At 52.9% G+C, this 12,040-nt stretch overlaps 1 protein-coding gene across 1 annotated transcript in view; it reads left to right on the top strand.

Annotated features, from left to right (window-relative positions):
- The window catches only part of ZAN (zonadhesin), a 34,799-nt gene that overhangs the window by 17,196 nt on the left and 5,563 nt on the right, over positions 1 to 12,040 (top strand). Inside the window, exons 22-37 of the mRNA XM_012638882.1 lie at positions 596 to 804; positions 1,018 to 1,162; positions 1,613 to 1,860; positions 1,961 to 2,125; positions 2,305 to 2,429; positions 3,165 to 3,442; positions 6,989 to 7,200; positions 7,747 to 7,891; positions 8,603 to 8,850; positions 9,325 to 9,454; positions 9,639 to 9,810; positions 10,017 to 10,196; positions 10,400 to 10,539; positions 10,924 to 11,123; positions 11,225 to 11,363; positions 11,501 to 11,641. Of these exons, the coding sequence (XP_012494336.1) occupies positions 596 to 804; positions 1,018 to 1,162; positions 1,613 to 1,860; positions 1,961 to 2,125; positions 2,305 to 2,429; positions 3,165 to 3,442; positions 6,989 to 7,200; positions 7,747 to 7,891; positions 8,603 to 8,850; positions 9,325 to 9,454; positions 9,639 to 9,810; positions 10,017 to 10,196; positions 10,400 to 10,539; positions 10,924 to 11,123; positions 11,225 to 11,363; positions 11,501 to 11,641 (2,877 nt within the window). The remainder of the gene's footprint in view (positions 1 to 595; positions 805 to 1,017; positions 1,163 to 1,612; positions 1,861 to 1,960; positions 2,126 to 2,304; positions 2,430 to 3,164; positions 3,443 to 6,988; positions 7,201 to 7,746; positions 7,892 to 8,602; positions 8,851 to 9,324; positions 9,455 to 9,638; positions 9,811 to 10,016; positions 10,197 to 10,399; positions 10,540 to 10,923; positions 11,124 to 11,224; positions 11,364 to 11,500; positions 11,642 to 12,040) is intronic.

Raw genomic sequence — 12,040 nt, 5'->3', positions numbered from 1 at the left:
TGTCTGATTAATTTCTTTCTATTTTTAGTAGAGAAGGGGTCTCGCTCTTGCTCAGGCTGGTTTCAAACTCCTGAGCTCAAACAATCCTCCCGCCTCGGCCTTCCAGAGAGCTAGGATTACAGGCGTGAGCCACCGCGCCCAGGCCCATCTTAACCATTTTTAAGTGTAGTTCAGTGGCACTAAGTACATTCACCACCATCCACCTCCAGAACTATTTCTTCCACAGCTGAAACTCTGTCCCCATTAAATAAGAATCTCCACCGTCCCCTCCCCCTAGTCCCTGGCAACCTCCGTTCTACTTTCTATCTCTATGGATTTGACTCCTCTAAGGACCTCGTATAAGCGGAATCATATGGTATTTGTCCTTTGTGTCTGGCTTATTTCACCCAGCATGATGTCTTCAAGGCTGATCCGTGTTGTAGTGTGTGTCAGAATGTCCTTCCTTTTTAAGGCTGAATAATGGTCCATTGTACGGACAGACCACGGGTGTTTATCTCTTAATCCGCCCAAGTATAGTAGCAGGAACTTTTGATGCCCCAAGGTGAGGGAGCTGGAAAGACCACTCAGCTCTTCCTAACGTTCTGGTTTTTCTTAGCTCTGAAGTGCCCACCTGGCAGCAGCTACAGCCCCTGTGCCAGACCCTGCCCAGCCACCTGCCTCAGCCTGGTTGCCCCGAGGGACTGCCCAGCCTCGCTACCCTGTGCTGAGGGCTGTGAATGCCAGAAAGGCCACATCCTGAGTGGAACCTCCTGCGTGCCCTTCAGCCAGTGTGGCTGCGTTGACTCGGAGGGCTCCTACCACCTGGTGAGAGGCCAGATAGCAGGGGGGCCCTGCCCGTCCCAGCTGCACAAGCCCAGTGCCAGGGAAGGGGCCAGCCCAGGCTGGGGGCAAGGAAGAAGGCCCGAGAGAAAGGACAGCAACCAGCTCAGTGTGCCAGGGGCGGGCAGGGGGTCAGGGATCTCAGTCCACTTCCAGCCTCCAAGTCTCTGTTGGCTCTGCTGATGGCCCGGCCCGCAGGTGGGGGAGAGCTGGTACACGGAGAACACCTGCTCCAGGCTCTGCACCTGCTCCATCCACAACAATATCACCTGCCTCCAAACCACCTGCAAACCCAACCAGATGTGCTGGCCGCTGGATGGGGTGCTCCGCTGCCGGGCCTCAGGTAGGAGAGCCACAGTGCTGGGGGGGAACCCACAGACACCGAGGACAGTTCTCTCCACTCCCCCACACTCTCCCTGACACCCGTAGCACTCGGGGTCAGATTCATAGCCCTGCAGTACCTAAGAGCTTCAGGCAGGAATGATGACCTCTCGCTGCCAGGAAAGGCACCTGGAGTTCACCCATCCCCCTCTGGCAGTGGCCATGAACTTAGATGGGATATTATAAGTCCCTCCCTGGTAGAATCATGCCCCTTCCAGCCCCAAGCCTCATGCCACTCTGGCCACTGGGCCTTGATTCTATTCTTGAACATTGTCTTCCTTTCCTCTTGGGGCTCTCTGGCCTTTCCCAGATCCTTTTTTCTGGAATGCAGGGTTAATGCAGCATCACCTGCCAAGGGACCCTGTTCTCGTCAGAGACGGGAGATCCCTTAGCCACTTCTCTCTCCTTCCAGGTATGGGAGTGTGCCGGGTCTCAGGGGAAGCCCAGTACGTGAGCTTCGATGGCAGTAAACACTCTATCTGGGGCACCTGCACGCACGTCCTGATGAAAGTGTGCCACCCCAACATGAACGTGCCCTTCTTCAAGATCAGTGCCAAGAACAAGGAGCTGGTAGGCAGACCTGAGGCTTTCCACCTTCACCAGGTCTACATTGACATCTACGATTCCCAGATCACCCTGCAAAAGGACCACCATGTGCTGGTGAGCTGGGCCTGGTGACCAGCACTGGGAGGGAGGAGGGAGCTCTGGGGAGAGGACTCTGGTCCAGCCTCTTACTCACAGGCCCCGCTCTCCTCTTCAGATCAATGGCCAACAGGTCACCCTTCCTGAGAGCTCTCAGATCCCAGGGGTCAGCATCACTTCCCGTGGCATCCACACCATTGTCAACATTAAGTTTGGAGCACGAGTCACGTTTGATGGCAGTCATCTTTTAGAGATTGAAATCCCTGAAGCCTATTACGGAAAGGTGAGAAAAACACCTGGCTCTGTTCTTGGGGGAGGCAGCTTCGGGGGACAGGGGAGCGACAGTTACATCCCACCAGACCAGAGAGACCAGTCCCCAGAGGGGAGCACTGCGGAGAGCACCTTTCTATTTAGGGTGGACAAGGAGCTCCCCAGCACTGAAACCCCCTCCCGCCCACCCAGGTCTGCGGTGTGTGTGGGAACTTCAACGGCGAGGAAGAGGACGAGCTGATGATGCCCAGTGATGAACTGGCCTGGAATGACCGAGAGTTTGTGGAGAGTTGGAAAGATACGGACATCGACCCAGAGTAATTGTCCCCTTAAGATCCTCTACCTATCATAGCAACAGGAGCTGGGAAGCTAGATGGTAGAGCTCACCTGGGATAGGGAGCCCAGAATGTTCCTTTTTTTTTTTTTTTGAGACAGAGTCTTGCTCTGTTGCCCGGGCTAGAATGCTGTGGCATCAGCCTAGCTCACTGCAATCTCAAACTCCTGGGCTCAAGCAATCCTCCTGCCTCAGCCTCCTGAGTAGCTGGGACTACAGGCATGTGCTACAATGCCCGGCTAATTTTTTCTATATATTTTTAGTTGTCTGGCTAATTTCTTTCTATTTTTAGTAGAGACGGGGTCTCGTTCTTGCTCGGGCTGCTCTCGAACTCCTGAGCTCAAACAATCCTCCTGCCTCGGCCTCCCAGAGTGCTAGGATTACAGGCGTGAGCCACTGTGCCCAGCCAGAATGTTCCTTTACGCGTGTGATTTGAAGGGGGGATAGCTCCCGGGCATTCTGGAGGGAAAGTGTATAATTTGGGTTTCAGGGCTGCTGGAACCTATTTGGGTAAATGTGAGTCTTCTTTTCTTTGCTTAGAAACCTGGGGGGAGATGAGGCTGCGTGGAAGGTTGGCGGAGGTCAGACCAGCTTCTGTGTGAAGACAGGGCGGGTAGGGAGACCTTGAGAGCTCTCAGGGTCATCCAGAAGCACCAATCCTTGTCCTAGGTTGGTTGATGGCAGTTCCTATGCTGGTCCCTTTCTCTTTCCTTCCCAGTTGCCAAGGAGATAACCAGCAGGAGAACCTGAGTGAGAACTGCAGAGCCGCTGACCTCCACAAGGCCCAGGAAAAATGCGCGGCAGCCCTCAAGGCTCCGGCCTGGGCCCAGTGTGCCTCCCACATGGTCCTCAAGCCCTTCCTGGTGGGCTGTGCCAACACACTCTGTGAGTTTGGAGGCCTAAACCGTGCCTTCTGCGAGGCTCTGCAAGCCTTTGGGTCCGCCTGCCAGAGTCAGGGGCTCAAGCCCCCACTCTGGAGAAACAGCAGCTTCTGCCGTGAGTGTCACCCCCAAACTGCTCCCAAACCCTGTGTCTCTCTATGTTTCCCTTAAAGCTCCCTCATTCTGCTTTCTGGTTGTTTCTGACCTATTTCTGCCCTCGTCGTCTCTGGCAAGGACTGTTTACAGTAGCCGCTTAGCCAGTGCTCCTTCCGGCAGGACAGCCCTCAGCTACTTCTCACGTGCCCCTTTGCCAGCATTACTTTTCCAAAGGAGAAGTGGTCGGGTTACTCGCCTGCATGGCTGTGGCCTGCAAGATTAAGTCTAAACTCCTTGCCGTGATGTCCCAGACCTGTGGGCTGTCCTGGCTCCCCTGGCCCAGTCCCTCCTCTGACAGGCCTTGCATTTTCGCACACCTCCCTGCCTTTCTCTGTTCACGCTGCTCCCTGTGCCTGCAAAGTTCATTTCTTCTCCCCTCCTGGCAGACAACTGGGCATCCTTCTGTAGGTCTTTCCTTTAAAAAAATTTTTTTTAATTGAGATTATTTACATAGTGTAATATTCACCCCTTTAAAAGTGGCTTTTAGTATCTTCACAAAGTTATACCACCATCACCACTATCTAATTTCGGAACCCTCTGGAATTTAAAATGGGAATTCATGAAAGTTAATTTATTTATATACTGTTGTTTTTTGTTGTTGTTGAGATAGGGTCTTGCTATGTTGCCCAGGCTGGTTTTGAACTCCTGGCCTCAAGCGATCCTCCTGCCTTGGCCTCCCAAAATGCTGGGACTACAGTCAGGAGCCACCACTTGGCCTCATTAACATTTTTAGTATATTATACACTCACGTGGGTTCACAAACTTTTAAAGTATTAAAAGATACCCAGTGAAAAGTCTCCTTCCTACCTTGACCCCAGGAGTCCAGTTCACATCTCAGTATTCTTCCCAAAGCCCATTTATTTATGCATATGCAAACAAATTCAAATTTATATTCCTTATTTTCTCCTTTTTTCTCACAAACTGTAGCTCATTAGACACAGCATTTTGCACTCTATTGACAATCTAGCTTGGAGATCTTTCCATATCCAATATGTAAAGAGCTGCTTCTTTCTCTTTTGCAGTTGCATAATATTCCATTATTATACCATCATTTATCATTTATTTAACTAGTTACTACACTCCTTTTGATGGACTTCACTGTTGTTTACAACTTTTTGCTATTGCAAACAGTGCTGTAGAAAATAACCTTGTGCACATATGATTTTTTATATGTGTGAGATAAATTCCTAGAGGTGAAATTGTTGGGTCAAGTACTGTGTGCTTTTGTGCTTTTGAAAGATGTTACCAAACGGCCTTCCAGAGGCGTTGAAGAATTTACATTCCTAACAGCAACATACGAGAGTATGAGAGTACCTGTTGTCCCTTAGCCCTGCCAACACCATGCACCATCAAGCTTTTGGATTTTTGCCAATCTGAGAAGTGAAAAATAACAGGAGTCTTCATTGGCATTTTTCTTAATATTATGAGTGAAGTTGTAAGTTCTTTCATATGTTTAGGAGCCATTGGCATTTCCCTTTCTGTGAACTATCTGCTCATATGCATTTACCGTTTTTGCTCTGAGTTGTTGATCTTTATTGAACTAGTTCATGGGAGTTCTTTATCTGTTATGGAAAGTAGCCCTTTAGTCATGCTCTGAGTTACACAAATTTTTCCAGTTCTTTTTTTTTTTCCCATCTTTTGTCTTTTTTTTTTTCCATGCAGGAAAAACAATATTTTTATGGGGTTGAATAATATAATAATCTTTGTTTTATGGCTTTATGGCATCTTTTTTTTTTTTTTTTTTTTGAGACAGAGTCTCACTGTGTTGCCCAGGCTAGAGTGCCGTGGCATCATCCTTGCTCACAGCAACCTCAAACTCCTGGGCTCAAGTGATCCTTCTGCCTCAGCCTCCCAAGTAGCTGGGACTACAGGCATGCGCCACCATGCCCGGCTATTTTTTCTGTATATTTTTAGTTGTCCAATTAATTTCTTTCTATTTTTAGTAGAGACATGGTCTCGCTCTTGCTCAGGCTTGTTTCGAACTCCAGCTCAAACAATCCGCCCGCCTCAGCCTCCCAGAGAGCTAGGATTACAGGCGTGAGCCACCGCGCTCGGCTGCTTTATGGCATCTTGAGCCATACTTAAAAATGCTGTCCTCACAGAAGCTAAAAAAAGACTTTGCCCATGCTTTGCTCTAGAATTTTTCTGGTTTCATTTTTTTATATTTACATTTTTTTTTTCTTTTTTGAGACAGTTGCCCAGGCTAGAGTGCCATGGCGTCAGCCTAGCTCACAGCAACCTCAAACTCCTGGGCTCAAGCGATCCTCCTGCCTCAGCCTCCCGAGTAGCTGGGACTACAGGCATGCGCCACCATGCCTGGCTAATTTTTTCTATATTTTTAGTTGTCTGATTAATTTCTTTCTATTTTTAGTAGAGACGGGGTCTCGCTCTTGCTCAGGCTGGTCTCGAACTCCTGAGCTCAAACAATCCTCCCACCTCGGCCTCCCAGAGTGCTAGGATTACAGGCGTGAGCCACCACGCCCGGCCCTATATTTACATTTTTGACCCATAAGGATTTAGCCTGGTGTGCAGAATGAGATATGAATTAATTTTTTTTTATTTTTCTCCAAAAGGCTGGCCAGATGTTCCAGCATTATTAAATCACTGAAATGCCACAATTTATCCTATACTAAATTTCTGTATATATTTGGATCCATATCTGGGCTTTTTCTTCTGTTCCATTGGTCCATGTGTATCTGCATGTACCAGTAACACAATGTCATGATCACTGAGAATTTATAAAATGGGTTTTAACTTGGTAGAGACATTCACTACTCACCGTTCTTTTTTTTTTTTTTTTTTTTTAATCTTTTTTTTTATTTCAGCATATTATGGGGGTACAGATGTTTAGGTTATGTATGTTGCCCTTGCCCCCCAAGTCAGAGCTTCAAGCGTGTCCATCCCCTGGATGGTGCGCATCGCACTCATTATGTATGCATATACCCATCCCCTCCTCCCTAGTTTGCTTATATCTTCATCTCAATTTTGAAATCATATTGTCCTATTAACCACACATACACAAAACCCTTTTGGTATATTTTATTGAGATCATATTAAATGTATAAATTAACTGAGGCAGAACTGACATCTCCATGTTGCTGACTCTTCCCATCCATGAACATGGTATGCATTTCCATTTTTTCACAACTACTTTTGCTTAAAGACCTTTCTTAACTCCCCCAGCAGAATCAATACTCCCTGCTCTGTGCTCCCATTACACCTGCTGTCACACACTTACTGACCGTGCACATTATGGTCATGCTACAGTTGCTAGCTGACCTCTGCCTCCCATGCTGACTTGGGAAAGCCATTCTTATTCCTGTCTTTCCTCAGAGCCTAGCACACAGCCTACATTCAGTAAATGTTTGCTGGATGAATAAGGAAAGGAAGAAAAAGCCCCAAGCCTTGTTGGTCATTCACCTGTAGCCTGGTTTCTATAGCACCTGCCCACCTTGGCCCCCTCTGGCCCTCTCCCCACTTACCAGCATTCCTCTCCACCCTGCAGCTCTGGAATGCCCTGCTCACAGCAGCTATACCAACTGCCTTCCCCCCTGCTCACCTTCCTGCTGGGACCTGGATGGCCGGTGTGAGGGTGTCAAAGTCCCCTCCACCTGTGCGGAGGGCTGCATTTGTCAGCCAGGCTATGTGCTGAATGAGGACAAGTGTGTGCCCAGAAGTCAGTGTAGCTGCAAAGATGACCAGGGTGGCTTCATCCCTGTGAGTGGGCATGGGAAATGGGATTGGGGTTAACATACCTCGAGGATGGCGTTCTCTGCTTTCCTTAGCTTCTTTTAGTCTGGGACACCCGTGTCTCAATGGCTGGCCTTGAGGTGTGAAGGGTGGTGTGAGCAGCACAGTGATCTCCAGCCAGCCCAGGGCTGGGGGTGCATGGTTTGGTCTTTGGATCTGAGGAATCCACACAACTGAGACCCAGCATGGTATAGCTGGAAGAGCAGGGCCTTGGCGTAGGCTGACCTGGGTTTGAATCCTGATTGTATCTCTGATGAGTCAGGTGACCTCTATTACCTCAGTTTCCTCCTCTGTAAAATGGGTCCAGTAATACCTCCTAAAAAGCACATCTAAGACTTCAAGTACAGTACCTTTTGGTGGGACACAGGGACACACAGATCCAAATGGCACTGTTACTGCCTCTGGCAAGTGCCAATTAAGCCATTCAGACAGTGAGCTAAGGCTGCCAGGGTGAGAGGAAGGAGAACCGGCCCTTACTCCCTCACTCCCTTTCTCTCCCTGTGGCTTCTACAGCCAGGCAAGACCTGGATATCCAGTGGCTGCACAGACAGCTGTGTCTGCATGGGAGGAGCCATTGAGTGCCGGGCCTTCCGATGCCCCTCTGGGTCCCACTGCCAGCCCAACTCCGACCACAGCAACAGCAACTGCATACCTGACGGTAAGAGGAGCCACAGGGAGGGGCTGGGCAGAGGCATGAGAAGCAGGGCAAGAAGGAGCTCAGGCAGGGTGAGCAGCTGGAGTTGGGGGCCTGGCTTATTCTGGCTCTCGCCATCCCTGTGGCCACGTGCCACTTACTGATCCCCTCTTGGAGCCCCTTCCTCAAGGGCAGAAAAGGGACTGAACCAGGAGATCCACTGAGGTTTTTATTTTTATTTTTTAATTTTTTTTTTGAGACAGAGTCTCACTCTTTTGCCTGGGCTAGAGTGCCGTGGCGTCAGCCTAGCTCATAGCAACCTCAAACTCCTGGGCTCAAGCGATACTCCTGCCTCAGCCTCCTGAGTAGCTGGGACTACAGGCACGTGCCACCATGCCTGCCTAATTTTTTATATATATATATTTTTAGTTGTCCTGCTAATTTATTTCTATTTTTTTTAGTAGAGACGGGGTCTCACTCTTGCTCAGGCTGGTCTCGAACTCCTGAGCTCAAATGATCCTCCCACCTCGGCCTCCCAGAGTGCTAAGATTACAGGCGTGAGCCATCGCGCCCAGCCTCCCACTAAGGTTTTTAATCAGGCCAGGAGAGGGAGAAAGTTGAAGCTCAAAGATCCAGGGAGCCTGGGCCTAAGAGGAGATGTCACTGTCAGGGAGGGATTCTGGGGACTGTTATACCTAGGCAGGGTCCCTTCTCAGTGTTTACCCTTCTCGGCAGAGTCGAAACAATGCTCAGTCTTGGGGGACCCCCATTACCACACGTTTGACCGCCTCAGCTACCGCTTCATGGGCCGCATGACCTACATTCTGATCACGACGGTAGACGTGCTCCCCGAGGGGGTGGAGCGCCTGCTCGTGGAGGGGCGCAACAAGATGCACCAGCCCTGGAGCCGCATCATCCTGCATGAAGTGATTACGACCGTCTATGGCTACAAAGTCCAGCTCCAAGCTGGCCTGCAGCTTGTGGTGAGAGCAGGGGAAGAGCCTGGCAGGTGTGGGAAGGCAGGCTGGGCCGTGCGACACCACCAGGAGCAGGAGAAGCCAGGGCTCCCCGTTCTCCGGGAAGTTCCTGGCAGGGGCAGGCTCTTTGTAGAAGTCAGAGTTAGCGCCAGGCTTGCTTCATGGGGGGAGGCAGGGGCTGAGGGGACCAGGGGAGGAGAGGAGGAGGACAGAGAGTGCGATAGGAAGGTCAAGCTGGGCTGAAGAAGGTCCAGGGCGCCCATTGTGCCAGTTTTTGCAAAGGAGGGGCCAGGGCTGCCAAGAGAGCAGAGCCCAGGGAGGCCTCTGCCACGTGGGACAGCAAAGCCCACTGGGGTATCTCATTGCACTGGATGACCTCAGGGAGCAGTATGGAGACACGTGCGCGAAGAGGGGCCGGGCAGAAACAGCAGCAGGGCAGGCTGATTGAGCGCTTCCTGGGACCCTGTCTTCCCTCTCCAGGTCAACGACCAGAAGATGGCCATCCCCTATAGGCCCAATGAGCGCCTGTGGGTCACCCTGCGGGGCCAACGGCTGTATCTGGTCACCGACTTTGAGCTGGTCGTCAGCTTTGATGGAAGGCGCAGCGCAGGTTGTGGAGCGAGGGGAAAGGGAGCAGAAGGGACATTTCTGGGATGGAGGAGGGAAAACCACATCTTAGGCAAATGGTGGTGAGAGGACCCCTGCCTGGGAATGGGGCACCCAGCTCCAGAGGGGGTCCAGGAGGAGGTGGAGTGAGAACAGGAAGAGAGCTGGGCTCCCCGTTCCTCCCGCAGCGATCTCCCTGCCCAGCACATACCAGGGGCTCGTGCGTGGCCTGTGCGGGAACTATGACAGGAACGGCAAGAACGAGCTGATGCTGCCCAGCGGCGCCCTCACCCACAACCTTAACACCTTCGGCAACAGCTGGGAGGTGAAGACGGGGCACTCCCTCCTTCGCTTCCCCAGGTGAGAGCCTGGGGCTGGGGTGATGACCCTCCCGTCCTCGAGTGCAGGGAGACTGGCCTGGACCCTCTAATTCTGTCCTTTCCTCTCCCACTGACTGCTGTGGGGGCACCTGCTGTGGCAGTCCCAGTCTGTGCCTGCCCCGCCCTGCCTCCCTTCCCTGTGTTCTTCCTGCCTCATGTCACCTTCCTCCGCTTCACCTGCCCCAGGGCCTTACCGGAAGAGGAGAGCGGGGCAGGAGGAGGAGCAGCGGCGGGCTTCCATGTGGCAGCATGCAGCCCAGAGCAGCTGGCGCTCGTCAACAGCACCCAGGCCTGTAGGGTGCTGGCGGACCCCCTGGGCCCCTTTGCTGCCTGTCACCGGACTGTGGCCCCAAAGCCCTTCCAGGAGTGAGTCACGGGCCCAGGACTGCGGGAATGGCCCAGGTGCCTGCTCTGCTCCCCGCCCCGTGCTCTGCCGGTTCACGTCTCCTTTCTCCCTGTGGCCTCATTCCCTTGTGACCCTCCCTGGACAGCGCCTGATGTCTGTTTGGGGTTCCCTGCAGGGCTGGGTCTTCTTGCCCACCCCCTAACAGCCCCTTCCTCTGCCCCAGGCACTGTGTGCTTGATCTGTGCTCTGCTGGGGACCCCAGGGAGCAAGAGGAGCTGCGCTGCCAGGTCCTCAGCACCTACGCCATCCTCTGCCAGGAGGCAGGCGTGGCCCTGGCCGGTTGGCGGGACCACACCCGCTGTGGTGAGGCGCTGCCCCTCCCCCTGCTGGCCCCAGGCCCTCTGCCATCTGCCTCTGCTCACCTCTGTCCCACACTCGCCTCGCCGTGGGCTTCCTGTCTTGGTCCCTCCATCCCTGAACTCTCACCATGTCCAAGTTAGCACGTCCTCCAGCCTGACCCATTCTCTGCCTCACCCGCGCCCCACATCCCGCTTCTTCCCGCCATACCTTTGCTCGTCTAGTTCCTTCAGATGCTCCAGTGGCTCAGACACAAAGACCCTCGGACAAAGCTGGCCCACAAGTCTGGCTCCCCTGCCTATATCAGCTCTGAGTTCTGTTGGGTGACCTTGTCCCTGTTTGGCTGGCCCCAGCGCCAGCCAGTTTCTGACTATGACTTTGTCCCCTCAGCCTTGGCGTGTCCAGCCAATACAGTGTATCAGAGCTGTATGACGCCCTGCCCAGCGTCCTGTGCCGACCTGGCGGACCCTGTGGACTGTGAGGGCCCTTGCGTGGAGGGCTGCACCAGCATCCCAGGCTACATCTACAGTGGCACTCAGAGCCTCCCTCTGGCCCACTGCGGCTGCACCAGCAATGGCATCTACTATCAGGTAGGGCCGGCAGTGGGAGGCCCAGGGGGCAGAGGTGCAAGGGACAGCCAGGCCGGGGCTGGACACCAGAACTTCTCCTCCCGGCCCTACCCCCTTTCCAGCGGGGAGACAGCTTTGTGACCGAGGACTGCTCTCAGCGCTGCACCTGTGTCGGCGCCAGGACCTTGCTGTGCAAGCCCTTCAGCTGCAGTGCGGGGGAGACCTGCACCCTGGGGAACCTCACCCGGGGCTGCTTCCGAGGTGAGCCTGCACCCTGCTCGGCTCCAAGCGGCCTCCAAGCTGGGGTGTCCCTGGACCAAGGATCACCCCTCCCTGTCCTCTGCCTGGGACTCTTCCACATTGATGTCCCTCCCTCAGAAGCCCCTCCATCCTTGCAGAAAGCCCGTGTCTACGGAACCCCTGTCAGAATGATGGACGGTGTCAGGAGCGAGGAGCCAGCTTCACCTGCCAGTGTGAGCTTGGTTACGGGGGAGACCTCTGCACAGAGCCTCGGGATTTGCCACTCCCCGAAATGTCAGGTGAGAGCTTCATCCCAGGCCTTGTACCCTCAGAGCCCTGTCCCCACTGACAACCACCACGGAATTATTCTATACACATAATATTAACATAGAGTATGATATTGGCCAGGGGCGGTGCCTCACACCTGTAATCCCAGTGCTTTGGGAGGTGGAGGCAGGAGGATCACTTGAGGCCAGGGTTCCAGACCAGCCTGAGCAACATATCAAGAGCCCATCTCTATAAAGAAATTTTAAAAATTAGCCAGGCATGGTGGTGTGCATCTGTAGTCCCAGCTATTCAGGAGGCTGAGGCAGGCAGATCGCTTGAGCACAGGCATCTGAGGTTGCAGTGAGCTGTGATGGCGCCACTGCACTCCAGCCTGGGTGAGAGTGAGACTCTGTCTCTAAAAAGAATTTTAA

The sequence above is a fragment of the Propithecus coquereli genome, unplaced genomic scaffold (genome assembly GCF_000956105.1).
Source record: "Propithecus coquereli isolate 6110/MARCELLA unplaced genomic scaffold, Pcoq_1.0 Scaffold137, whole genome shotgun sequence".
In the NCBI taxonomy this organism is placed as follows: Eukaryota; Metazoa; Chordata; class Mammalia; order Primates; family Indriidae; genus Propithecus; species Propithecus coquereli.
Note: the sequence above shows the minus strand (reverse complement) of the source record. Positions and strands in the feature narration are given on the sequence as shown.